The 26078-nt window shown below is 42.2% G+C and overlaps 1 protein-coding gene across 3 annotated transcripts in view; it reads left to right on the top strand.

Annotated features, from left to right (window-relative positions):
* The window catches only part of cemip (cell migration inducing hyaluronidase 1), a 264056-nt gene extending 240232 nt beyond the window's left edge, over window positions 1-23824 (top strand). For all 3 annotated transcript variants that reach the window (XM_084006631.1, XM_084006632.1, XM_084006633.1), the window contains exons 24-29: window positions 2490-2675; window positions 3381-3585; window positions 12046-12132; window positions 15389-15546; window positions 15821-15921; window positions 21809-23824. In XM_084006631.1, coding sequence (XP_083862757.1) covers window positions 2490-2675; window positions 3381-3585; window positions 12046-12132; window positions 15389-15546; window positions 15821-15921; window positions 21809-21936 — 865 coding nt within the window. In that variant the 3' untranslated portion in view covers window positions 21937-23824. The remainder of the gene's footprint in view (window positions 1-2489; window positions 2676-3380; window positions 3586-12045; window positions 12133-15388; window positions 15547-15820; window positions 15922-21808) is intronic.
* Window positions 23825-26078: the final 2254 nt, after the last annotated feature.

The following is a 26078-nucleotide window of genomic DNA, read 5'->3' as shown; positions in this document are numbered from 1 at the left end:
CCATCGCTGGGACGGACTCGCAGCCTACGCAACGACACCAGTAAGAGGCTATCAGTCTGGGCAGAGACATAAGTTTGATAGTGTAGAATATGCTTGTAATTCTTGTAAACATGTTTTAAGTTTTGATCACGGACGGCCGAGTCCGTTGCTTTCTGTGTCGTTGTATTTGAATGCTGATTGTGCACCCACGCCGCTGTTTAATTTCGGTAACAGTGCGTGTCCAACCTCGGACACATTCACGAGCTCAGTAAGTGATCTACCATCAGTTAAAGGACCGGGGTCCCGCCGAACGAACGCCAGTACATTCACGGGCTCCCGTGTGATGGTAATAGCTAACTGATCCTTTGTGTATTACGCGCGCATTCTCTCTCTCTTTGTTCTGGCTAACACACATGTGCACACACATACACCACCCCCGCACGTATCCTACGCCAGCTGTTTCAGTATCCGGACGCTAAAGGACATAGCTCCATCTGGTGGCTGTACCCGGCCATCACTCGCTCTTTCTCTCTCTCGCGATTCTATCGGACGTCAGTGGCTCCGCCCCTGAACGCTGTGAGGAATAGCTCCATCTGGTGGCCGTGCCCGGCCATATCTCTCTCCCTCTCTCTCTCTCTCTCTCTACACACACACACACACACACACACCCATCCGCACACGCACTCCACGTGTGTCTCTTCCTTTGTTTAGCTTAGCTTTGTGTGTTAGGTAGTTAGGTAATAAGGCTTTGTTGATTGCAGTGTTATTGACCGTGATCATTATTACTGGTTTTAATACATCTTATTATATTATAACTAGCGGTCTCTTGTGCTTGTTGTGTATATGTCACTGGATAACAGCAGGTTGTGAAGGCTAGTGCTCGAATTTCACGCCTTTTAAATTGTTAGATTGTTTTTATACTGCTATGCCAATGATCATGATGATTGGCATGTGAGTATAAAACCTTTATATTGAGACTGAATACAGTTTTTGGTTATCTTTTCCCTGATCCCAGGGTGGTGCCCCATTTATTCATGATTATATCATGATAATATATTAAATATAATTATTAATATCGATAATCATATTGACATTAATAATTAGCTGTCTCTTTCTGGAACGGAAAACTCAGTGTTTCAGGAAAACCTGCTTTCTGGAACGGGCCCCTGCTCAATGTACTGAGATGACTTGTGATATGACACTATAAATATAATTGAATTGAATTGTGGTTTACGGTTGTACTGCACCCACTTGTGTATTTCATTTTTTCATTTTCAACTTGTTTCCACTGTTTTTCCTGCCATAATGCGCATGTCTGCAGTGATGTGAACGTGACATCCTCTCTGAAATGTTCTATTGATGTTGCCCAACAACAGTTTGAGTTGTGTAATAGTTGTGTGAAGGGTTTGTTGAGGGTAGCGAGGGTTTGACTCTTCAAAACGATTAAACAGTTACAGTTGAACACAACATGTTGTGAATGAAGATCCCTCTTACTAAATGCTTTCTGTAGATGACAGTAAACTGATGGTGGCCATTGGATAATTTCTCTCCCTCAGATTTCACCAGAGAAATGAGGAGAGCCTCACTGTGCTCCTCCCTTCAGATGCTGTTTACAGCTTGCCTTCAGCTATTTGAACTACAGAAAAGCCGCTTGTCATTTGAAGCATGTCGGCTACACCCCATGGCACCCAGTCCACCCCATCACCAATACAATCAATTTTCATCGATGGTGCTGCATCAAGGGCTCCATCTACAGGTCACAGAGGAGTACAGCAAGTCAGGCTGTTACTATGCAGACATAGGTCTTGATCATGTTTTACTTCATTTGAGAACACATCTGCTGCATCATGTTTTAATGGGCCATTCTTTCTTACCTTGTGTAGTGTGAAATCTTAAAATGCTGCTCATTTTGAAGCTTTGATGAGGAACCTTTCAGTAGACCCAGTAAAAGTTGAGCTAAAGAAATTATCATCTTGTAAATGTTCTTTTTATGTTAATGAATTGTTTGACTTTGGGGGATTTTATGTCAGAGTTTGAATTGTAGATTGTCCTGATTCAGTTAATTTGGGAAGAAAACAAAGTTAATTACAGCTGCAAACATTTCCGTTGGCAAAATCCGTGGATTGGATTGAAAACAGTCTAGTTGGCTGCATGAAGTGAGAGTCCAGTTAATTTAACTGTGAAAATTGAAAATGCATAAAACACACATTATACATGCTGCACACAACAAAGCGACAATCAGCCATTTAAATTGCTGTATAATTGTAGCATTTCTATTTTTTTGCAAAATTTAGATACAAAGGAAATAATATGTGGAAATAACATGCTTTAACTACAGGATAATAGAGTATACATTTAAAGTAATGCTGCACCCTTAAAATTACCTTTTGCTTCTGTAGAGGAGAAATGATCATTATCATAATGTAATTTGAGCTGATTTTCCCTATAATTATCACTTGATTGGATACAGGTAGAAATAATCCTGATGCGAGATGTTTGGGGTGTTTCAGAAACGATTGGATCAATGTGGGCCTCTGCTACCCACAAGGCACTACCTTCACCGTCATCTCTGACATACACAACCGCCTGACCAAGCAGACCCGCAAGACCGGCGTTTTCATGAGGACAACACAGAGGGACAAGATCAACCACCATCACCTGGCAAGAGGATACTACTACTGGGAGGAAGACACTGGGTCAGACACACTCAAACAGACCAGCAAGAAAACAATCAGAAAACAAGCACCTGCATGTTGATTAAATAATGTGCTAAAAAGCATTCAAGTGTCCATGCTGGACAACAAAGTTCAACAGTTTCAAACATATTTATCTGACAGGTTGTAAAAAGATTATCTGAAGCACTTCATTTCCCCAACCTAATTTCATGGGAGGTTACGAAATACAATCTATTGGTTTCCTGTGCACAGATTTGATTATTTTCATTTCTCTCAGCAATTACACAGTGAAAATGGAAAGTTAATTAGTGTGAGTGTTAGTTTTGTTGCCTAAACCTAACTTTGTTTTTATTGTCTAAACGTTGGTTTTGTTGTTTAAACCTAATGTCCTAACCTAAGTCTTCTATATAGTCCTCTATAAAGTCCTCCTCATAGTCCTCTATATAGTCTTCTATAGCCCTCTATATAGTCCTCTTCATAGTTCTCTACATAGTCCTCTATATAGTCCTCTAGGTAGTCCTCTATATAGAATTCCCTGGAGACTGAGTACGGAGTAGTGACTTCGGACACAACTATAGTTCTGGCCTCCACCTTTCTTTTTGGTGAATGCTGTGTGCTTCTGTAGGTGATTCAACTAAAAGGTGAGCAGATCCAAAAGGTTGTCAGTACAGAGACTCGTCTGTGTGTCGTTGTGTCTGATGTGTGAATCCTGCCTGTGTGTTGCAGCCTTCTCTTCTTGAAGGTCAAGGCTCATAACGACAAGGAGCAGTTTGCCTTCTGCACCGTCAAAGGTTGTGAGAGGGTGAAGATCACAGCTGTCATACCTAAAGGCAGTCCACCCAGCAACTGCATGGCCCAGGCTTACCCCAGACATGCTGAGCTGCCTATTGTGGATGTACCCATGCCCAGGAAGTTACCCAATGTCAGGATGGTGAGAAAATTGAAATACATTTTAAAATGTTAAAACCAAGCATTGTATTCAGCATAGTTGCTTTTTACAGACAGTAACTAGATTGACTAAAGATCATAAACAAAGGTCAAAAGCTTCCCTGCGTCCTCTTCCTCTGGTAAGTCAGTCTAGGGTTGAGGGTTTCCTGGTTTTTAGCCTCGACTTTGGAATTATTAATCAAGACAGTCCAGAGACTCAGGCTTAATTGATGTTAACAATTAGAAATAAATAGTCAGGGGCCAGGCCTTACATGACTTATAGGTTATCCTTAGGCATGGCTGTGGTATCCATAGTAACAGTAATGTTTCCTCCATTTCACATCAACATTGTTTCTCTTTCTCTTCGCCATTGTTTACAGAACTATGTTTAGTGATCGTTCTGTGCTCCTATTGGTCAAAGTGATGGCCAAAATCAAACCTGCTAGGCTTTCTGTCTGGACGTCAAGAGGCGTTTCAGGGGCCTGTACTACGAAACCGTGGGTTTTCCGTCCTACAACACTGGTTCACTTCTTACCGGGGTAGATCGCCATGGTTACGCTGCAGAGCTAACCTGCTTCGTGTAACAATAGGAATTGTTGTTAGGAACCTTTATTCAGTTCAGTGTTACACACGGACATGTTTGGAAGTGACACCACCGGAGTTACCGGACCGAGCTGAATGTACCTTACACGCTAAAGTTTAATAAAGTTTATAACCCAGCAGGGTTAAGCAATAAGAAAGTGTACGCTTCGTGTGATGAAGTAACAGACTTTAACATGGTGGCAGCGGAAGAGGACTCGGTCTGAGTACGTGCAAGTTTTCTCCGGTCGTAAGAGGGTTACCTGATGCTAGTTTTAGCCGCTAGCGTGAGACTGCCGTGTGACGCCATGGACGGACTGAAGCCGCCGCAGACGCTGTGTCTGGACTCCAGCAACCTTTCGAAAACGTGGAAGAATTGGAGGGACGAGTTTGCTCTCTATGTGGATCTGGCAATGGTCGAGGCTGATGATAAACAGAAGGTAAAGCTGTTCAGCTATCTTGTCGGCGAGAGCGGCAGAGAACTTTTGGATACTCTAATGGGCGACACAGCTAAGGATGCATGGAAAATAGAGGACATAATCACAAAGTTTGATGATCACTGCAACCCCAGCGTGAATGAGATTGTGGAACGCTATCGTTTCTTCACGAGGAACCAGGGCGCCAGTGAAAATATAGACAGTTATGTCACGGAACTGAGACTGTTGGCAAAAACATGCAACTTTGGGACTTTGAGAGACTCGCTCATACGCGATAGGATTGTGTGTGGAGGCAGCAATACGGCTATGAGAGAAAGACTGTTGCGGGAGAGAAACCTGACACTGGACACATGTTTGCAACTGTGCAGAGCCGCGGAGCTCTCTAAGGAGAACGTGAAAACCATCTCCGCACCGACGGTAGAGGTGGTACATGCTGTGCAAGGAGCGCAGTACCAGAGGAAAGCAAACAGCACAGTGGAGTGTAAATTCTGCGGGAAAACACATGAAAAAAGTAAACAGAAATGTCCGGCGTTTGGGAAGAAGTGCGCTAAGTGTGGCAGAGAGAACCACTTTGCAGCAAAATGTAAAGCAAAACCGGAACAAAGGTGGAAGAAAAATGTGAGTACTATTGCAACAGAATATGTGAGTGATGAGTATGAAGATATAACCTGTATCACTGAGACAGTGGATGCAGTGGAGACAGACACAAACACAGATGTGGATTCAGAGAGAGTAAAGGATGGAAAAGAGAATGATACAGTTAAAGAGGACACTCAGCTTCTCTATGCTGGCATGGTACTAGACAAAGGTCTGGTCAGATTCCAAATAGACTGTGGTGCTAGTTGCAACATTATCCCCATTAACCGGCTGAATCCAGACATTAAGCTAGAACACACTAACAGTGTACTAGTTATGTACAACAAAAGCAAACTGAGGCCATTGGGAAAATGTAAAATTAAAATAAGAAATCCAAGAAATCACAAACAATATCGCTTGGAGTTCCAAGTGGTAAATGCGGACGGTGCAGTGCCTCTGCTAGGCAGAAGAGCCAGTGAGGCAATGAGACTGATTAAAGTGCACCATGAGAATATCATGACAATAGACAGTATAGTCACAACAGGAAAAACTGAAACAGAACAGTGGACAATGGAACAAATTAAAACAAGTTATGCTGATGTGTTCACTGGAGACGGCTGTCTTGAAGGAAAATACGAAATGGAGATGGACAGCACAGTGAAGCCGGTGCAGTTGCCAAAGAGACGGGTCCCAGTCGCCCTGATGAAATCACTGAAGGAAGAGCTCAAAGACCTGCAACACAGAGGAATAATCACTCCTGTAGAATGCAGCACGGACTGGATCAGTGCTATGGTGGTAGTACAGAAACAGAACGGTAAGCCAAGAGTCTGTATTGATCCCAAACCCTTGAACAAAGCATTAAAGCGCAGTCACTTTCCACTTCCAACCATTGAGGACATTTTACCTGACTTGTCCAGAGCTAAAGTGTTCACAGTGTGTGATGTCAAGAGTGGATTCTGGCATGTACAGCTGGAGGAGGAATCCAGCTATTTGACAACATTCGCTACTCCTTTCGGACGTTACAGATGGCTGAGGATGCCGATGGGCATAAGTCCGGCCCCTGAGATATTCCAGAGAAAGCTCACACAGGTGTTGGACAATGTACCTGGTCTGTACATCATTGCGGATGACATCCTGATCACGGGACAAGGGGAGACACAAGAGGAAGCAGAACGGGATCACAATGAAAAATTAAAACAGTTTCTTGACAGATGCAGGGAAAAGAACATAAAACTAAACGCAGAAAAATTCAGACTGAGACAAAAGGAGACCACATACATCGAACACCGCTTGACAGCAGATGGACTCAAAGTGGATCCTGAAAAAGTGCGTGCCGTGGAGCAGATGCCGGCACCGACGGATGTAAAAGGAGTGCAGAGGCTTCTAGGTATGATAAACTACCTCACCAAGTTTTGCCCTCACCTCTCAGACCAGTGCAAAGTGCTGAGAGACCTGACACACAAAGACAGTGAGTGGAAATGGACAACAGAGCACGAGGAGGCATTCCTGAAACTTAAAGAGAGAATAGTGAACGCTCCGGTACTGAAATATTATAACCCAGATGAGGAGCTGACAGTACAATGCGACGCTTCAGACACAGGCTTGGGCGCAGCGCTCATGCAGATGGAAAAGCCAGTCGCTTTTGCAAGCAGGGCACTGACACAAACTGAGGGTCGTTATGCCCAAATAGAAAAAGAGTTTTTAGCTATGGTTTTCAGCATGGAAAAATTCCACCAATACACATATGGTCGCAAAGTGACGGTCCAGAGTGATCACAAGCCGTTAGAAACCATAGTACGAAAGCCACTACTGAGTGCTCCCAAAAGGCTGCAGGGCAGGCCCGGAGTGGCTAATCGGGAGGACCGGGACAATTCCCGGTGGGCCGGTCTGACTTTTGGGCCGCGAGGGCCGGTGTTCAATTATTATTTTTATTTATTTTGTAAATAAATAAAAATAAAAATGTTTTTGCCGGGGTCGGCAACGGTCCTGGCGGAGCGCCGAGAAGACAATCAAACTTGACTATCTAGAGGAAGTAAAAGTCGTAACAAGGTTTCCGTAGGTGAACCTGCGGAAGGATCATTACCGGTTCGCCGACGCCTCCCCGCCCGGGGTGCGCGCCGCACGGCCTCCAGCTGTCTCCGGATGCCGAGGGGGCGCGGTTTCTCCAAACCCCCCAGGCGCGCGCGGGTGCGCCGGCGGTCGTCACGGCCGCCGGCGTTCCCCGCGTTTCTCACCTCCTAGTCCGGGCCTCCCGATCGGAGGTATTTTGTGTACTGATCAGGTAGTGGGCCGGTCTGAGGTATGAAACTCCAGGGCTGAAAATGAGTCCCACTCCGGCCCTGCTGCAGGGCATGATGCTGCGCATACAAAAATATGATGTGGACGTTATGTATGTGCCTGGACGGGACATGTTGCTAGCTGACACGCTCAGCAGAGCCTATCTTCCTGAGAGTACACCTGTGGAAGATGAAGTAGAGACTGTCAACGTGGTGCAACACTTACCGATCTCATCTGACAGACTACTAGACATACGGTCTGCCACAGAAAAAGACAATACATTGCAGCTTCTCATTAAAACAATGATACAGAAATGGCCCAACGATAAGGCAAAGGTACCAAGTGGAATAAGGCCTTACTTCTCATTGCAAGGAGAACTAAGTCACCAAGATGGAATCGTCTTCCGGGGTGAGCGAGCCGTCATTCCGGACACACTGAGATCAGACATCACCAGCCGATTACACTCATCGCATCTGGGTGTTGAAGGATGCCTACGCAGAGCTAGAGAGTGTGTCTACTGGCTAGGCATGAACGATCAGATAAAAAAGTATATTGCCAAGTGTGATATCTGTAGATCAATGGACAATAAACAACAGAAAGAAACACTAATATCACATGAAGTTCCGAGCAGGCCGTGGGCAAAGGTGGGCACAGATCTTTTTGTGTTTGACAGTAAAGACTATCTCATCACTGTGGATTATTTCTCAAACTTCTGGGAAATAGACTACTTGGCGGACACTAAATCTACGACAGTGATAAAGAAACTGAAAGCACATTTTGCCCACCAAGGAATTCCGGATACAGTAATCTCGGACAATGGCCCACAATATTCGTCCCAGGACTTCAAAAAATTCAGTGAACAGTGGGGATTTCAGCATGTGACTTCATCGCCTGGTTACCCACAGAGCAATGGCAAGGCCGAATCAGCTGTTAAGACAGCAAAAAGACTTCTCATCAAAGCCAAAGCAGCTGGGCAGGATCCTTATCTTGCTCTTCTGGACCACCGCAACACACCATCACAGGGCCTGGATAGCAGCCCAGCACAGCGGCTACTAAGTCGCCGTACCAAAACACTGCTGCCAACGAAAGCAAGCCTGCTAAGACCAAAAGTTGTACGGGTCAGTCAGAATCTGAAAAACAAGCAGCAATGTCAGAGTACATACTACAACAGAGCAGCTAGAGACCTGGACGTACTTACCGCAGGTGACTGTGTGAGGATACAGCCACTCCCACCCCACACTGTCTGGAGACTAGGTAGGGTGCTGAAGCCAGTTGATGGGAGATCCTATGAGGTTCAGTTGCACTCTGGAGGAGTCATAAGGAGAAATCGCAGACACCTCAGGCGTGCAACTGGAGTGACTTTCAGTGACCCTATTGACATTGAGATCAGCATCCCCAGTCAGCCACAGGTTGTGGGAAATGAACGTTCAGAGACTGTTCCTGTCCCTCACACTGTCCCAGCAGGACATACACCCAGAGACACTGATAACAGAAATACCCCTGTCACGACCAGAGCTGGTCGTACAGTGGTGCAGCCACAGCGATATAAGGACTGTGTGTTATCATGCTGAAAGATAAAGTGATATGCAGATGTTTATACACTTTATACTCTAAGAAAGGAAACAACAACAAAAGTTATGGTTTGCATATGTTGATATTGATGTGACCATTTGCACATTTCAAGTTCTTAGCTAAGGGTTGTGTAATACAAATTTTGAAATAATTTTGAAATGGTTATGAGTACAGTTTTGTTTGTAAACTGCTATTTGCATCAGTTGCTGAGAGAAGATTTGAATTTATGAACATATGTAACTGTTTATGATTGAATAATAAGCACTGTTGGTATTAGAGTTTTGTCTGTTGACTAAAGTCAAATTTTGAGATAACAGCACTAACTCTCAAAAGAGAAAGGATGTAACAATAGGAATTGTTGTTAGGAACCTTTATTCAGTTCAGTGTTACACACGGACATGTTTGGAAGTGACACCACCGGAGTTACCGGACCGAGCTGAATGTACCTTACACGCTAAAGTTTAATAGAGTTTATAACCCAGCAGGGTTAAGCAATAAGAAAGTGTACACTCTGTGTGATGAAGTAACAGACTTTAACACTCCGTAGCAAATTATGTTCCTGATAAGAGATCAACGTGGAGAAAAACACCGCCTACTGACCAATCAGCTCTCTTGGTGCACAGATAAAAAAAAGAAGCTCAGTGGATTGTAAGAGGGTCTCTGAGGAGAACTAGAGTGTTCAGAGACCGGCAAAACCCTTTTTCTTTCTCTGATGGTGTTTTATATGAGAGATACAGATTCTCATCGAGGGAATTACTTTTCTGTGTCATCGTACAGCCTACTTACCACTTTGAATTATGTCTCTATATTTTATTTTATTTACTCCTAAGTCCGTTTTTTCCCCGCCGGGATTGCAGCTGAAAGAATTAGGCTGATATTGTCATACACCACGTTATAAGAATACATCTAAGCAACACATTCATTATTTTAAAGTTATATTTTTGGCCTTTTATTGCGGGAGGACAGCGTGAGCGTTAAAGGGGCAAGAGAGAGGGACGACATGATTTAAAAGAGGACCGCTGGAGGGAGCCTCTGTACATTGGGTGGTAACTCTACCACTAAGCTATCAGCACAGTTAATATGTCATTTTAATTAGCCAGATCTAGTAGTGCTCTTATGACGGGGCAGTCATATTATACCACTATTAATACGACTTACGCATTCACACAGTCTGCAAGTTTTTGCCAGCTCTCCTTCCTGCATTTGGCAGATGATAATGTTGCCTTTGTATTTCTGTAAGATCATGGTTTGCTCCTCGTACATGAAACATGCCGCTCTGCTGCCCATAGATTGGTCCATGTTTGTGATTGGTCAAATGCTGCAAACGCCGCCTCTTTCATGTGCACCCGCTCATAGCTCGACAGGGAAACCCTGGGTTGACTTACCGAGTTGATCAGCTTTGTGTGAGCGCTTATCTCCGATTGCCTTTGTTAGGGTTACTTAAGCTGGATAACTGAAAGATATGGTATGTTGAACTTGCTTTGTAGTATAGGCCCCAGGTGTGCCATCTGTTGTCATCACTATGACCATAGATATTTTATAAAAAGTGGACGTAGTCATCATGACACCTATGTCACCCATTGGTTTGTGGACTACGGTTTTGAAGCCTCGAGTTCAGCATTTTGACCGTCATCATCTTGGAATTTTTGCAACCAGTAAAGGAAGTGACCATATTTGGACTATGGAGGAGCGACAGGTGGATCTGATGAACACAAGCAGCAGACTGGTACCCCGAGCAGCAACCTTACTGGATCTGGATCCATCTGGATTCTGGTGTGAAACTGTTAGATTCATAATTCAAGGTCAACTTTACAGCTAAGTGTTAAAGTCATCTTAGTAGCTAACTGCATTGGTAGCGTGGTGCGACCGAAGCGATGCTGTGGAAGCCAGCGGAAGCTCTGATAACAACTCGAACAGAGAGAGTGATTTCATTCTCTGCTCAGGTAGACATCACTTATATCTTAAACTAGAGTTGTTTGATATATGATTTAATTAATATAGTAGTGAAACTTTCTGACAAATACTACAGGCAACAAATAAATTAACATTTAATCATTAAAATCGTTTTTATAGTCTTGTCCACAATATTCCTCAAAGTCAGTTATGTTGTATCGCCATAAGGAGTTTGGTATATTAATCCATAGACTGATTTTTCATCATGTGACCCTTTGAGATATGTTCATACTGAATACTTGGCTTTATATATTTCCACAAGGTGTGATTTTATATTTTTTTAATCCTGAAACGGTTTGCATACATCCTTATTTCTGAGAAGTACTTTTCCTTGCAGTGAAAGTCCCATAGGTTTTATCCTTATTTACAATCTCCTCTGTGGTTCTTTAATGTAATTTATTTAAAGGAGTCATCACCAGGAAATCGCAATTTCTCTTGTTAAAACATGCATATCTGTGTTTGACCTCAGTTGAAACTTGCCTGAAAGGCTGGAGTTTGAAAGTGGCGCCGTTTTTTCGCTTCTGCTCTTTTTCCGAACAGGAATAGCACACAAGGGTGTGCATTCCTAAAGCACGAGATTTTGATTCTGCGCCTACGGTGACGTCACCGTGGCGGCTACTTGCATAAGCCCACCCCTCTTTCACCACCCAACCCCGCCCCGTCCGCTACCTGAAATCGCCGAAGCGCCGCCATTATGTTTTGGAGTCTGCATGCAGGCAAGCCCCCCCGGCTCTGTCCTTCCTGCGGCGAATCAACGCGCGCCTCATTACATATTATACAATGCACATCCGGACCAGTCAAAACCTCGCGCGTAATCTCGCGTGATAAAATCGCGGTACGAAAAAGGGTCAGAACAAGCTCAATGTTTGATTAAAATTGTTTTTTTTTTTTCTAATAAGTTTTACGAATTGATCCAAAGCGATCCAAGGGGGGCTGGATACGTATAAAACCAGGTTATGACTCCTTTAACTCTGTGATTGCGGTAACTGCAAACTGACTTCAAATTGCTTCTGTGAAATGCTAAATGTTGTGAATTAATTCCAAATTTGTATTTGCTTGCTTCCTCTCAGCACTCGTCTGAACACTTCCTGGAGGTTAAACTGGAGTCCTACAATACTCGTTTCTTCCACATCAAGGAGGACTTTGCCTTTACTGAGGTATGTACACCTCAGTCAGAACTCAAAAACAAGTGGCATTGTGTGCAGACAATTGGTCAGAACATGACAGTTCTGTAGTAGCTCTGTCACAAGTGAGCAAAAGAACAACCCAGTTTCTCTACAAAAGAACAACCCAGTATCTTGACAAAATAATAACCAAGTATCTCTACAAATATACAACCCAGTTTCTCTACAAAAGAACAACCCAGTATCTTGACAAAAGAACAACCCAGTATCTCCACAAAAGAACCACCCAGTATCTCTACAAAAGAACAAACAAGTATATAGGCCTACACAAAAGAACAACGCAGTATCTCTACAAAAGAGCAACTCATCCAAATCTCTTGCTGTTGTTCTACTTTGCGTTCATGTCCAGAACCTTCAATAGTGATGTTTGTGTTCTAGAGTGTCGTCATAACGACATTCTCAGCCAATGATATTATGAGTCCCAAAGCTTAGCTAAGTTCAGTTGTAGCAGAAAGCACGGACATACAGAAACATAAAATGTAAGGCCTTCTTAAAGTTTTCAGCTTCTATATGATGACGTATTTCCCAGTGAAACAGGATGGAAGGAATGTCATAGTCATGACTTCAGCCACCTGGTTTTGAAGCCTGGATTTTTAGCATTTTTTCAGTCACCATCTTGGAACTGCACCACTGGCTTCGCTTTGTTATGTCACAAATAACAAGAAGGAATTTGATTTGATTTATCTCATAACCTACCATTATTCAATTCAATTTTATTTAAAGTGTCATATAACAACAGAAGTTATCTTAGGAGTAGCCTAGTATTCATTTTAAACTAATATTAATTATTATTAGTAGTAGAATTAAAAGAGATAGTATCAACAGTAGTAGTTCATGGCAGCAGGCACAGTCACGCCAAGATGGATCCATCCCAACCATGTCGCCATAGACCAAAAATCAGAAGTAGTTGAGCAGTCACAGCAGCAGGTGGAGCTACAATATCGTGTTTCCAGCATCAGGCCAGTTGCATCGGTCAGGACCTCAGTGGACTCTGCTGGACCGGAAAGCGCAGCCAGTCGAGTTAGTAACAGTAGAGATGCCGATTTTAAATTAAATTAAATGATTGAAAGATTTGATTGATGGAGGTCATGATATCATTGGTTGCTACTAGTTGATGTATTAGTATCGATATCAATACAATGATTTATTTTTGGGGGATATATTGTTAAGTAGGCGAACAATAATGGGGATGTGATCTAAAAGGCCTTTTTTCAGCTTGATTTAAAAAAGATTAAAATATATAAGTGCTGTCAAAATTAACGCGTTAATCTTTGCGTTAATTATGAAATATTTAACGCGTTCATTTTTTTAAACTAAATTAACGCAGCTGTGTTTTGTTTACTTCCCGTGGCGGCCGACGTAAGACCTATGACGACGTGTCCCGCTTTGTCCTCTGACAATGAAAACAGACTGGTCTGTCTCAGTAACGGGCTGAATGTAAAGGAGGACTAAGCTGAATTGTTGTGCTATGGAGTGAAAAGGATCTATCATTCTGACTTCACAGCAGAATATTTCCTTGTTCTTTTTTTCCATATTTGCATGTTCTATTGTGGACCTTTTTGAAGTGTTCCGTTAGTGCATATAAGAAATATGCCTTTTTCAAGCTGACAGTTAATATTGATGGCCTTGATGGTTTCTTTGGAAATCTGTAGTTCACATGAGAGAATCTGTGCTTAAAGTTAAAAAAGCTGCTATTTAACAATAGTATTTGAATTTACTTCCCTTGTGTTGATTCTACATAAATTCCATCATTTTACATTTAAATATCCATAACATACTTTATTCTTAAGAAGAAAGAAAGCAATTAATTGCGATTAATTACGGCAAATTGTGCGATTAATTAGTTAATTTTCTTTTAATCGATTGACAGCACTAAAATATATGTGATTAAGGCGAGGTTACAATGAAAAATCTCTGGAGAAAAAGGAGAAGAGAAGACTGTGACAGACGAAAACTATGTCAGGCTTGGACAGAGGAGAGGACTCACATGCAGATTTGGAATGGGTTAGACAGGCTTTTATTTTGAGAGTGGCTTGAGTAGTTTTCCGAATGAGTAAAAAAACAACACAACTTGGATAAAAACTTAAACAACGCTATTCTGAAAAAAAAAAAAAAGTACTAATAACTACACTATTTAAAAAGGTACAAACATAAGATCGCTCCACAGGGAGGAAAAACAACAAGGCTATGAAATGCTACAAACTATGCTACAAAGACTATTCTTGACTACAAAATGTACAAACAAAAGAACGCAAAAATACAAACTTGACAGAGCTTGGCAAGGCTATGGATCATGGCTGGAGGATCTTGACGTGACAACGAGACGAAACGCACTGGCACAAGACAAGGGGAGACGCGGACTAAAATACACAGAGGGATAATGGGCAACAGGTGGAAACAATCAGGAATCAGGGATGACATCAGACCAGGGACACATGAGGAAGGGCAAGTGACCTGAAACGAAAGGGGAGTTACTTTTTCAAAATAAAACAGGAAATTTCACAAGACAAAAAGACAAGATGAGACAAACCTCACCGGCGTGACAAACTCTAGACAAATTACACAGTGCCAATGTGCCAGGTGGGAGGGAGCATTATTTTTGCACTGATTTTATGGAATTATTCATTTATATCTTAAGTCACATTACTACTATGATCTATAATCAGCAATGTGTTTTGAAAAAACATGTATACGGTAGAGACGGCAAGAGACAAATAATTATTTGATTCCGTTTGAGTTGTATGATGAATTTGAGTTTGTAATCATATCATCTAGTTTATTGTGAAACGGCTCAGACAACTACATCTCGGAGGCCTGTACTACTCAGCGAGTTCAACATACCCGGGTATCTTATCCAGCTTAAGTAACCCTAACAAAGGCAATCAGAGATAACCGGTCACACGAGGCTGGTTATCAACTCGGTAAGTCAACCCAGGGTTTCCCTTTCCAGCAATGAGCGCGTGCACATGAAAGAGGCGGGGTTTGCAGCATTTGACCAATCACAAACATGGATCAGTATCAGTATTATATGTTTAACTTCTTCGTATTTCTGTAAGATTATAGTTCGCTCCTTGTACGTGAAATATGCCGCTCTGCTGCCCGTAGACTGATCCATATTTGATATGACTTGTGTGTTTTGATGTCAGTTCTACTAAATTAATGACTTCACTGCAGTGCCATTTGAAATATCTCAGACCTGTAGTGTGACTGGCTGGCTATGCTGTGACAGGTGAACGGCAGGAAGTTGTACCAACCAGAGGACGGGGTGCAACTGACGGTAATCGACGGGCATGATGGGAAGTTGGTGGAGAACAAAGGCTTCAGGAACTCCATCTTACAGGGCATCCCTGCACAGATAGACAACTACATCAGTGGACTGAGAGACGGGTAAAAGCTGTTCCTTCAACAGTTTGTAGTATAACTCTGTTTAATATTCTTCATGGTGATTTACCACCAAGTTATTTGGTTTGTTGTTGGATGATGCTGAGAAAGAAAGAGAGAATCTACATTAAATCACCACACGGTTATGTTACACTGAGCCAAACTTCATATCTGTGATGATAAAATAGAGTCTCATGTTCCAGTACAACACACGCCTAAAAGACACATGCAGCTACTATAAATGTGAATACTTAAGTGCTGTCTTTCATTTGTTCTCCAGTTCAATTGTCCTCGTTACATCTAAGGGGCGTCTGGTTACCAGAGGATCCTGGACTAAAGTCCTGGAGAGACTCGGAGCAAACAAAAGCATCAAATTGAAAGGTAACTACCTATATCTGTATCTAACAGTTCGAAGTTAACCCCTAAGCTGGTATACAACAGAGCTAACTGCTAATACATACATGCTCCCTCTGTGCCATCATAGAGGATCACAATGTATCCTACCATTCCTATGTTGATGATCCACAGCTGTACATCTACATTTCCTTGGACAACCATGGTCCGATAAATGAGAAGTCTGCTGGTTTGTCAGCTGATACTTGTGTATCTCTTCCCAGAATGCAGCAGGGTGAACAGACTTTGTCTGGGTGGGTTTTTGTCTTTTAATATCTTTGGGCTTTGTGCAGCACCTCCTGTCACTAACATCACTGATGCTGGCCGATGGTAGCATTGATCAGTCCTCCTGTCGGACCATGAACACACTCCCTCCCTATTGATGAAAAAACCCCACAGAAAATGTGTTTAACTAACAGTTAAATTGTTAAACTAACTACTAACTCAGAAAAGCAGCATTTTTTACAGTAAGGGACAGTACGTTATTTATTTTAAAACCCACCGGAGGGATTTTTGGACCTCTGATCAATTTATGCATAACCCCTCAACAAAAGATATTAAGCCCCCTCCCCTATTTTCCCCCAGTGGTCCACTCCATAAATACTGAACGGTCCCCAACCAGCCTTCATGACATACATACAGTGTTGGTAATAATGGCGTTAGAGTGCTCACGCTGTCTGACTGCACGCTCTGACTACCAGACACAACAAGACAGTGACAATGGCGACGAGCCAGGGAAATGCAAAGGTAGAATTCTCGAACTGGCCAGCACTACTTTTCGCTCATTGAACTTAAAAGCAAGAATGTTTATGTAACATGCACGCTATGCCCAGGAAAAAAGACTTTATCCACGTCTGCCCCACATCTTATGAAGCACCTCACATCAACACATGCTAATACAACACTTGTTGCTGCTGCTGCTAACCCAAGCCCAAATGCAGCTAGCCTGAGCTTTATATTTTATATTTTCAATATTTAATATTGTTACTTTACAGAATATGTATGAGTAGGATAGTGTTCTGTTTATTGTGCAGTAGGCCTAATATACAGTTACATTTGTATTTCTATGCATATCATATGGCAGACTGCAATCTATTGAGTTCAAAAAAATACCAAATGTTCTAAAATACTGTATATAGTGTTTTTTATTCTTCAATCAGTTAATATAAACATCTTTGATGTTAAATATCTTATAGAACGTAATAACGTTATAGAACCTAACAACATAATCTTGGTTACTTTGCTGAGTAACTAACTAATTACTTTTACAATACTTTTAGTAACTCAGTTGAGTTACTAACTCAATTACTTTTTAGGAAGTAGTTTGTAACTGTAGGTAATTACCTTTTTAAAGTAAGATGACCAACACTGCATACGTAGTAACATACAACAGTATTATGAATTTACTTTATGTTCCGCCCTTCGAATGCAGACTAGCCAATCATAGTGTAGCGCCAGCTAGCTCCGACCATTGTTCGACAACTATCCCAATGCAACAACTAGTGAAAGTAATACAGACAAAATTAATGTTTTCCACTTGCCAAAGGCAAGACACCGATCAGATAACGGATTATCTATCCCTGAGTGTTCTGATAACTCTACCAACATAGTTTTGAGGCTGGAGAGGGCTCGAGTTATGGAGCCATCTGGGGCAGTGTTGTTAGTGATGAACACACAGCAAACTTGGGAAAACACACACCACCTCTTTCTGCTAGGAGGAAATAGAGGGCCATTCTGTTTTAGTCAGTCATCAGGCAAGTAGCAGCCAGTTGTTCATGAAGTCCGGCAATGGCATTTTTCGCCATATTAATAAGCCTTTGAACATTAAAATTAATGTAATTAATTCCGTTCACATTTTTGTTTATACTGGCCCACCAGAACAGGGATGACTCAAACCCTGCGTTGACTTGATCTACCAATTTTGTATTGATCAGGTACACCTCTAGGGACTTGCATCAATTGCATCTATGTAGGTCGGGGAGTTCTGATATAAGTCAAATGAGCTACGTTTAAACTTGCGGGAATAGAGAGAGTCATGATAGGTGGTGGACTGCCATGAAGCTACTTCTGACTACAACCTGGTCTCCATAGTGGAGTATTTCTGGAGGGTTTCGTCAGTTGAGGTCTGTCCAGTCTCTGGTAGGGTGTCATTTCTAGAGTCATGGTCATTGTCAGTCAGTGAGGTTCCTAAGTCAGTCTGAACCTCAGTCAAAGTTCACTCTGGGTCTTGAGTCAGTGCACAGTGTGTCTCATGGATCCAGTTGCTCAGTCTGTCATCAGACAACCAAACCTTCACACAATGTGATGTAGCCTCTGCTACTTTGTACAGTCCCTTCCACCTGGGGGAGGACCAATTGAGCTTATTGACTTCGGACCCAGCTCCCCACCTCAACAGGAGATGCGTAGAGGTCCTGTTCTTTGCTGAGTATTTCTGTGACCTGTTGAGAGATGCTTATCACAGTGTTATTCAGTTGTTTAACATACTCACTCAGATCTTCATACTGCCGTAACACAGGTCTGTTGGTGCAGTAGTAAATGGACAGGGCATTTTCCTTCCTGTCAAATTCTCATGTGGGCTGACATTCATTGTCGCATTTGGAGTGGATCTCAGGTTAAATAGCACTATAGGGAGGGCTTCGATTCAGGTTAGTTTTGTGTCTGCGCAGACTTTAGCCGATCCTTCTTTGATAGTAAGATTAACCCTTTTTACTAGTCCCTGAGATGCTGGATGGAATGAACTGGAAAACATCCTAGTCCTGCCTTGAGTGAAACCCCTGGATTAAACTGATTACAGATTTCACATGATTGCACAAAATATTTAGTGCTGACTTTAAGGTGGGGGTGCCACCAATCTTCAGGTAATTTTCTAGTAGACTTCCTTGCAATTGGACTTCCTTTTGCAACTAGAGGAGTCACCCTCTGATGGCCAGCATAGAGAATTAAAGTTTAAGACACTTCAGATTTGGCTTCACTTTTCAGAACCAGAGGTGAAGGCTGGTTGGATCCTCCAAATACAGTAACAGAAGGGCGCATTTATCGACAGCAGCCTTGTTGCAGCTGCTGTGACGCATTCAGTCTAAAAAAGCAGACCATCCAAAGGATGCAGCCACTGAATTTGACACAGCTGTTAACGTGCATAAGCACTTCTATGCTACTCTAGCTACTGAAGGTATACTGAATGTATTTTTAATGGAACAGTGAATACATTTTTTTCCGATTGCTAAACGACAGTGATCACAACTGCAGCTGTGTAAAACTCTAACCACAGTCTGTATTACCAACAGTCACCGGAACTAAACAGTTTACATCAGCTGTAAACAGACTCAGTGCAGGGAATCACTGTGAACCATTGTCATGACGATGAACACACACTGTCACTCAGAATACAGTGAAAAGAAACACACTAACATCAGACACCAACACAGAAGTTAGACACTTTTCATCTTTACAGTTTGAATCATTTGAGTGACTTCCAGGGCTGGACTGGGACAAAAAATCGTCCCGGGCTTTTTCAACCGAGACTGGCCCACCAGGTATCAATGGAAAGACAATGAAGCCTATGAATGACAACAAACTTTTTTTGTGACAATGCTTGTACACTGTCTTGTTGGTGTACATGTAATTGTCTAATAAACTTAAACCTACACCATCCTCCCAGTCCAGTTATTCTACAGTATTTAGCGGAAACCTAAAGGCTGCCTGGTCTAGTTAACCTCCTGAACAATGTACAACGTATGATGGGATCCTGAAATTAGGACAGAGAGGAATAGAGGTGAGACATAATCATTGATGACTATTGAAATTAATTAATGACAGATTTAGTGATATGTTCATAGACTATTGATTCACCACACCAACAAACAGCACAGCAACACAGAATATTTCCTCAAACATGGCAACCTTTAAAAAGTGAAACAAGACAGCAGAGAAAGAAAGGTGAGAAAGAATACACTTAATGGACTTATATGATCACAGTTGGTATCTAGAAAAGTGTGGGAAAATAGTTGCAGCATATACTCTATACAGTACTTACTTAGAGGACCTCCTGAACAAACAATAAACAATGTATGATGGGATCCTGAAAATGTGACAGAGAGGAACAAAGATGAGCTGAATAATAAAATGTATAAATGACAGATTGTGATTAAGTGATATTTTCTCAGACTATGTACTCACCACATCAATCCACAGTCACCTTAGACCTCCACAGCAGCAACACTCAGCACAGCAACACAGCACATCTCCTCAAACATGGCAACCTTTTAAAGTGAAAGGAGACAAACAGAGAAAGGTGAGAAAGAATGACACCTGATGGACTTCTTCACTCTAGAAAAATAGTTGAATCATGTATTCTATACAGTACTTACTTAGAGGAACCCACGGCAGGCTTCCAAAAATGACTGACAGCACCCTTTAAGAGACAGTGAGAGGTTAAGGCTGAAAGAAAACAACAGTTTGTATATACAATACCTCATTCTTATATTTATTCCACCTTGTGTCTTATGCATTAAAACCTATTAAGATGCACTGGCAGTGGCCGCAGGTTTCTCCTTCTCCTGCCTCCCCTTCCCCTCATCCACCTGACGGCCACCTCCTCCATTATTATCTGCGGCTGCTTCGGATGCTGCTGCTGCTGCTGCTGCTGCTGCTGCTGCTGAAGTTGAAGCTCCGCCATGGTCACCACCAGCAAACATCTGTGTTATTTTAACACATTTGGCAGCGTCTGCCTGAAGAGCTTTAGATTCCACTTCTTGCTGTCATCCATTTTCTCCTCTCTCTCGGTATGATTGATTGACAGCCAAGGCCCAAGAGGGAGGGGGCATCGGCTCTCGGCTGTAATTGGTCCAGCCCAGAATCAATCATGACTAAGGGGCCAATCTACCAGTTTTGTGTACCAATAGGTATCATGACTAATACCATTACTTACAACAGTACAATTAGTAAAAAAGAAAAAAAAAGAAAGGCTCGGCCCAAAATCGCCATTGGCCCACCGGGCAAATGCCCGGTATGCCCGATGGCCAGTCCAGTGTTGGTGACTTCACACAAGTCAATATTTTCTTTAAAGAAAAGAGTGAAATACTTTCACATGAACATTTTTATTTTTATGACAAACCAGTTCTTTTTAGGTAATGAAACCATGTCAACAATAGCCTTTTCCTTCATCTGAACATATCCTTCCTCTTCCTCCTGTTGGGCCTTTGGGTACAATTGTAAAAATATAGTATTTTGAATGTGAGGTTTACAGTTTTGATAGCGGTGTGTTTAGCATGTGAACAAAGTGCTGTAAATCCACAGTGTTGTGAAGGTTGTGCTTAAAGCTAGGAGAGAAATGTGGAGAGAAAACTGAAAACTGTGTTCAAGCAATGAAAAAGGAGTAAGAGTTCTACACATGTAGCTGCAGTTGTGCCCGCTGTCGTTTAGCAATCAGAAAAAAACTGTAAAGATCTACCGGCTATACAGGAAAGGTGTTGTCCCTTCATTTCCTTGTCTTCTGTCTAGATCGCCAGGTGATGTGGTGGTTCTGTTTTTGCTGCTGAATCAGTTAGAAAACCTGGATATATTATTCAAATGCATATTGTAGACCCTACTGTCTGCTTCTCTCTGAAATAACTTTTTTTCCACAGAAATGAAATCATATTTATGCAGGGAATGCAGTTGGACTCAGTGTGGGCTCCATGGTAGCACTGACAGCATTACGGAGTAGCAGCAGGTGCGGAGCTCAGCCCAGGGTCACTTGCAGCCCCCTGCTACCTGTGTGCAGAATCAGAGGCTCCCCATACTGTTCAGAAGTGAATGTGAGGCATGGCAATGCTGAAAAAACACCTTGCTGCTCTGATTATGTCACTGACTTTAATGTCATCTGGCCTCCCTGCAGATAAGCTAGCATTTGTGGGCTTCAAGGGCTCCTTCCACCCTGACTGGATCCATATGGAGGTGGACACCGACCGAGCCAAGATCCATCAGGTCCTGCCTGTCCCTGTGGTCCACAAGATGAAGCTATGAGAGGCAGGCAGTGTGGGGAGAACAGCCAAGAGACTATATAGCTCCAAAATACTGACCCATGGTACCACCCCCACCCCCACCAAAAAAAGCAACAGATACGCACTTACACATACACACTGCCAACACCGCAGAGTCAGTTGCTCCAAGCCATTGTCCAGGATCAGTGGTGTTTTTCTATGTTTGGCGGTGAGACAGAATAATTGGCTGTTAAAAGAGGAACACCCTCCCAGGGTGAGCGCTACTCAGCATGAGTTGTATCTGTGTAATGAATCCCAGGGCATTAAGGTAAAAACGCACCCTCAGAGATCCTCAGCTCAGAACAGCCAATGGTGTTTGCAGAAACACGGCCGTCACCACAGACATTCTTGGACATGATTGATATTGGTTCTCTTTCTGACTAGACACCGTCATTGTGTCACTATTATTATTGTTTCCATAACATTAGCTTGTCAGCTAAAATAACCATTGGATTTTGGCTAACCAAACAGCTGACAGTAACTTGGTGTCATGTTTACATTAACTTAGTTAGTTATTTGGTCGACTTGTAAGTTCTCTGACAAAAGACAAAAACATGAGCTGACTCCCCCTAGTAAAGCTTTGGCTAAAGACAGTTCAACCTTTAATATTTTGAATATCATTGGCCCTCCAACAGACTTCGCTATTGGTTTACCCCAGCACTCTGGCATGTTGGATGCCACTGTTTGGCAGAGCTGTTTGAAGATGTGACAGTTGCTATGCTTGGAATTAACTAGTTCATAGAGGGTTGAGACCTTGGATATGATAAATATGTAAAAATGGAAATAATGAATAAAGTGTGGGAGCAAAGCCGAGGTAAACTTGCAAACAAGCTAGTTCATAAGTGACTATCTACAGGAAAGAGTATTCGTAGCTGTTCCGAAAGGCCCTACATAAACACGGGGCGAACAGCCTGTTGTCATGGAGAGCATTGAGGTGCAGTAATTGTTCAAATAGGTATAATGGTGCATGCTCTCCTCGTATGAATTCATGGTGTTGCACTTGTTTGTTCACACGAAAAGGGATGGAAGTAGTTGTGTGAAGAGTGAGCTTATGAAAATAAATGAATGGGTGTTTTTGTCATACTTAAAGGCTGAACCTAAATGCAGACACTGTACTAGAAGGTAAGATGAAAGCATGTCTAATAAGTCAGGCAGTTAGCAAGTAGACAAGTGTCTAGAGGTGGAGCATGGCACATAAACAGACCATGTATGGCACAAATCCGTCAGGGACTGGCTGTTGGTGCAGCTAACAGGCAGGCATGCTGATTCCAGATGATTACCATTAAAGGAGCAAAGTTGCTTCTTCTTGCTCCTGCTGTCTCTGTCATGTTGGATGTACCTGAAATATCTTCAGCTCAGATGCCTGAAGTTTATGAACCCTCACATGGATTAGGGAAGGCTGTAACCACTATAGAACAATGCACAACCAGTTGGTTAAAGGCTTGACAGTCTTGGGAAGGTTGTCCAACCAATAGCGAAGTCTTTTAGTAATCACAGAACTGTTTTACTGGACTCCTACCAATGACAGTCATACGGAAGTATTTTGTATGGTGAGAAAATGCGATGCCACCCAGATTAAGATCTTTATTCCAGTGCATTTCAGTTGGAGAGTTTTTCAATATACATCCTGGGAAACTAAACATAGATTAAGTCCAAATATATTTTCTTAACAAAAGGTGGCAATCGTGGTCAAGGATGGATACCAGGCCCAGGGTCCCAAGGGGGGCCACAAAACAGAGCTAACAAAAACACAACTGCCAAGGACAACTTCTCTGAGTATGTTTTGTTCCTGTGGGAGTTCTGAGTAGTGAGACTTGGAGTATGTTTTCAATCTTGGAGGGGTGTTAGGCCTTTCACACACAGTGTACCAAAGGCTCTAAAATTTTGTCAAGAAATTGTTGTCTTTTGTTGAAGCATAAACACATGAAAGTTCAGTCTGTAAGTTAAAAAGTAGACTCAGTGAGGAGCCGATCACACCAAGACTAAACTCTATTATTTAACACAGCTCTTGCATTGGCACAGAATGCTGGAATTAAACATAAATGGTATTACAAAGAGTTGTGTATGATTGGGATTCGTAGGGGACTGCCAGTTTTCTTTAACACGATAACATACATTGTAAAAGAGAAAGTATTATTAGATAATTCCCTTTAACGTTAATCATTTAACAGCAGTCATTTCCAGGAGATCCTTTTTGGTTGTGTGATATTTGTATAACGACTGGCCATTTCTCCAGTGGGCCGTCAGCTTCGGTTGCAAGGCCATGATGCAAATACAAAGCAAAGGGAGCAAATACTAAGAAAGTGTGAGCTAGCTAATCAAACGCATGTTAAATGTATGTGCATCAGCGTGCATCCTTCCCATGCAGGTCTCTGTGGTGTGTGACAGATGTAGAAGTGAGTGGTTTCTTTGTTTGGTTATATGCTTGCTTTATCTGACTAAAGTGTTTCAAGAGAGAAAAAGAAGAAGAAGAAGAAAAGAGAAACATTATTTGTCTTGCATCCAGACCAGTGGATGTTAACTTGTTCTGTTTAATTCCGAGCACTCGCTCACTTGATATTGTGATGTTTTCCAACCATGTTTTTCTTTCATATCAGTGTTTGTGACCCATCCGTAACAAAGGAACGTTTGTTTCAATCCGGCAAGAAAAAGGATTCCCCTCCCTCTGCCGAAATAGCTGGTCTTTTTTCGGAGGTTGTAGCAGTAATTTAGTGTTTTGTATGTCTAATGTGTTTTAAAAAAAACACAGATTGCTAAGAGATATATTTTATACTTATTTATTGTACGGACACAGTTGATCCAATTCTACAAGGGCCATCTTTTGAGTTGTAATGTTATTACTGTCCTGTATGTTTACTGTCTGTAAGAAACCATTATAGCTCCATTTCAAAAGATTTGTACCAAACACACATGCATACGACTCTTGGTAAAGTTGGCATGTTTTAATTGTATACAAAATGGATATGTTGTATATGTGGATTGGGCTTGTAAAGTGATGGAGCTCCATGACTTTGAATTTCTTTGAGGACTTTTGTACAGAAATAAATGATGACCAGTTTGTCTGAGTGTTACTGAACGTCTGCGCATCTGCTTGTCCCCGCTAGGATTCATGTACATGGACGCCCGGCGCTCAAATGAATGTGTTTCAGTCAGAGGTAAGGGTTCGCACATCAGTCGGGACGACGTCAGCACACAAAAACAAAACTTAGGAGGAAGATGACAAGAGGCCCGTTGTAAATTAAGCTTAGCTATCTGATGAGGCCCTTGAGACATAAATTAGTGTTTATTAGGGTTTTCAACAGATAATTATTAATATCAATATAATTATTGATATTAATAATTATATTTAATATATGAATTATAATATGATCATAAATGTACGGGGCACCATCCCTTTGAATCAGGGAAAAGATAACCAAAAACGGTACTCAGTCTCAAAAGGGGTTTGCTACTCACATGCCAATCATCGTGATTGTTGTCATAGACGTAAAAAAACAATCAAACAATTAAAAGGCGTGAAATCCAAACACTAGCCTTCACAACCTGCTGTTATCCAGTGACGTATGCACAACAAGCACAAGAGACTGTTAGTTATAATATAATAAGATTTATTAAACCAGTAATAATGATCACAATCAATAACACTGCAATTAACAAAGCCTTATTACCTAACTACCTAAATGCACACAAAGCTAAGCTAAACAAAGGAGAGACACACTTGAAGTGTGTGTGTGTGTGTGTGGAGCTATTCCCCCTAGCGCTCAGAGACGGAACAGCTGAACGTAGAATAGAATAGAATAGAATAGAGAGAGAGATGAGAGATGGCCGGGCGCAGCCACTGGGTGGAGCTATTTTACCTAGCGTTCAGAGGCGGAACAGCTGAACGTAGGATACGTGTGGGGGGGGGGCTGTGTGTGTGTGTGTGTGTGCGTGTTAGCAGGAACAAAGAGGGGAGCAGGGAATGCGCGCGCAAGAGATTGGTCGTCACAATACACAAAGGTCATTAAGCGTGTTACCATCACACGGGAGTTCGGCAAGTGAACTGGTGCTTGTTCGGCGGGACCCCGGTCCTTTAACTCGGGAATGTGACCGAGGTTAAACCAAACACAGGAACAGGATTAAACC

This window comes from Eutrigla gurnardus, assembly GCF_963514095.1.
Source record: "Eutrigla gurnardus genome assembly, chromosome: 1".
Taxonomy (NCBI): domain Eukaryota; kingdom Metazoa; phylum Chordata; class Actinopteri; order Perciformes; family Triglidae; genus Eutrigla; species Eutrigla gurnardus.
The sequence above is the reverse complement of the archived record's forward strand: the minus strand, read 5'-3'. Positions and strand labels throughout refer to the sequence as shown.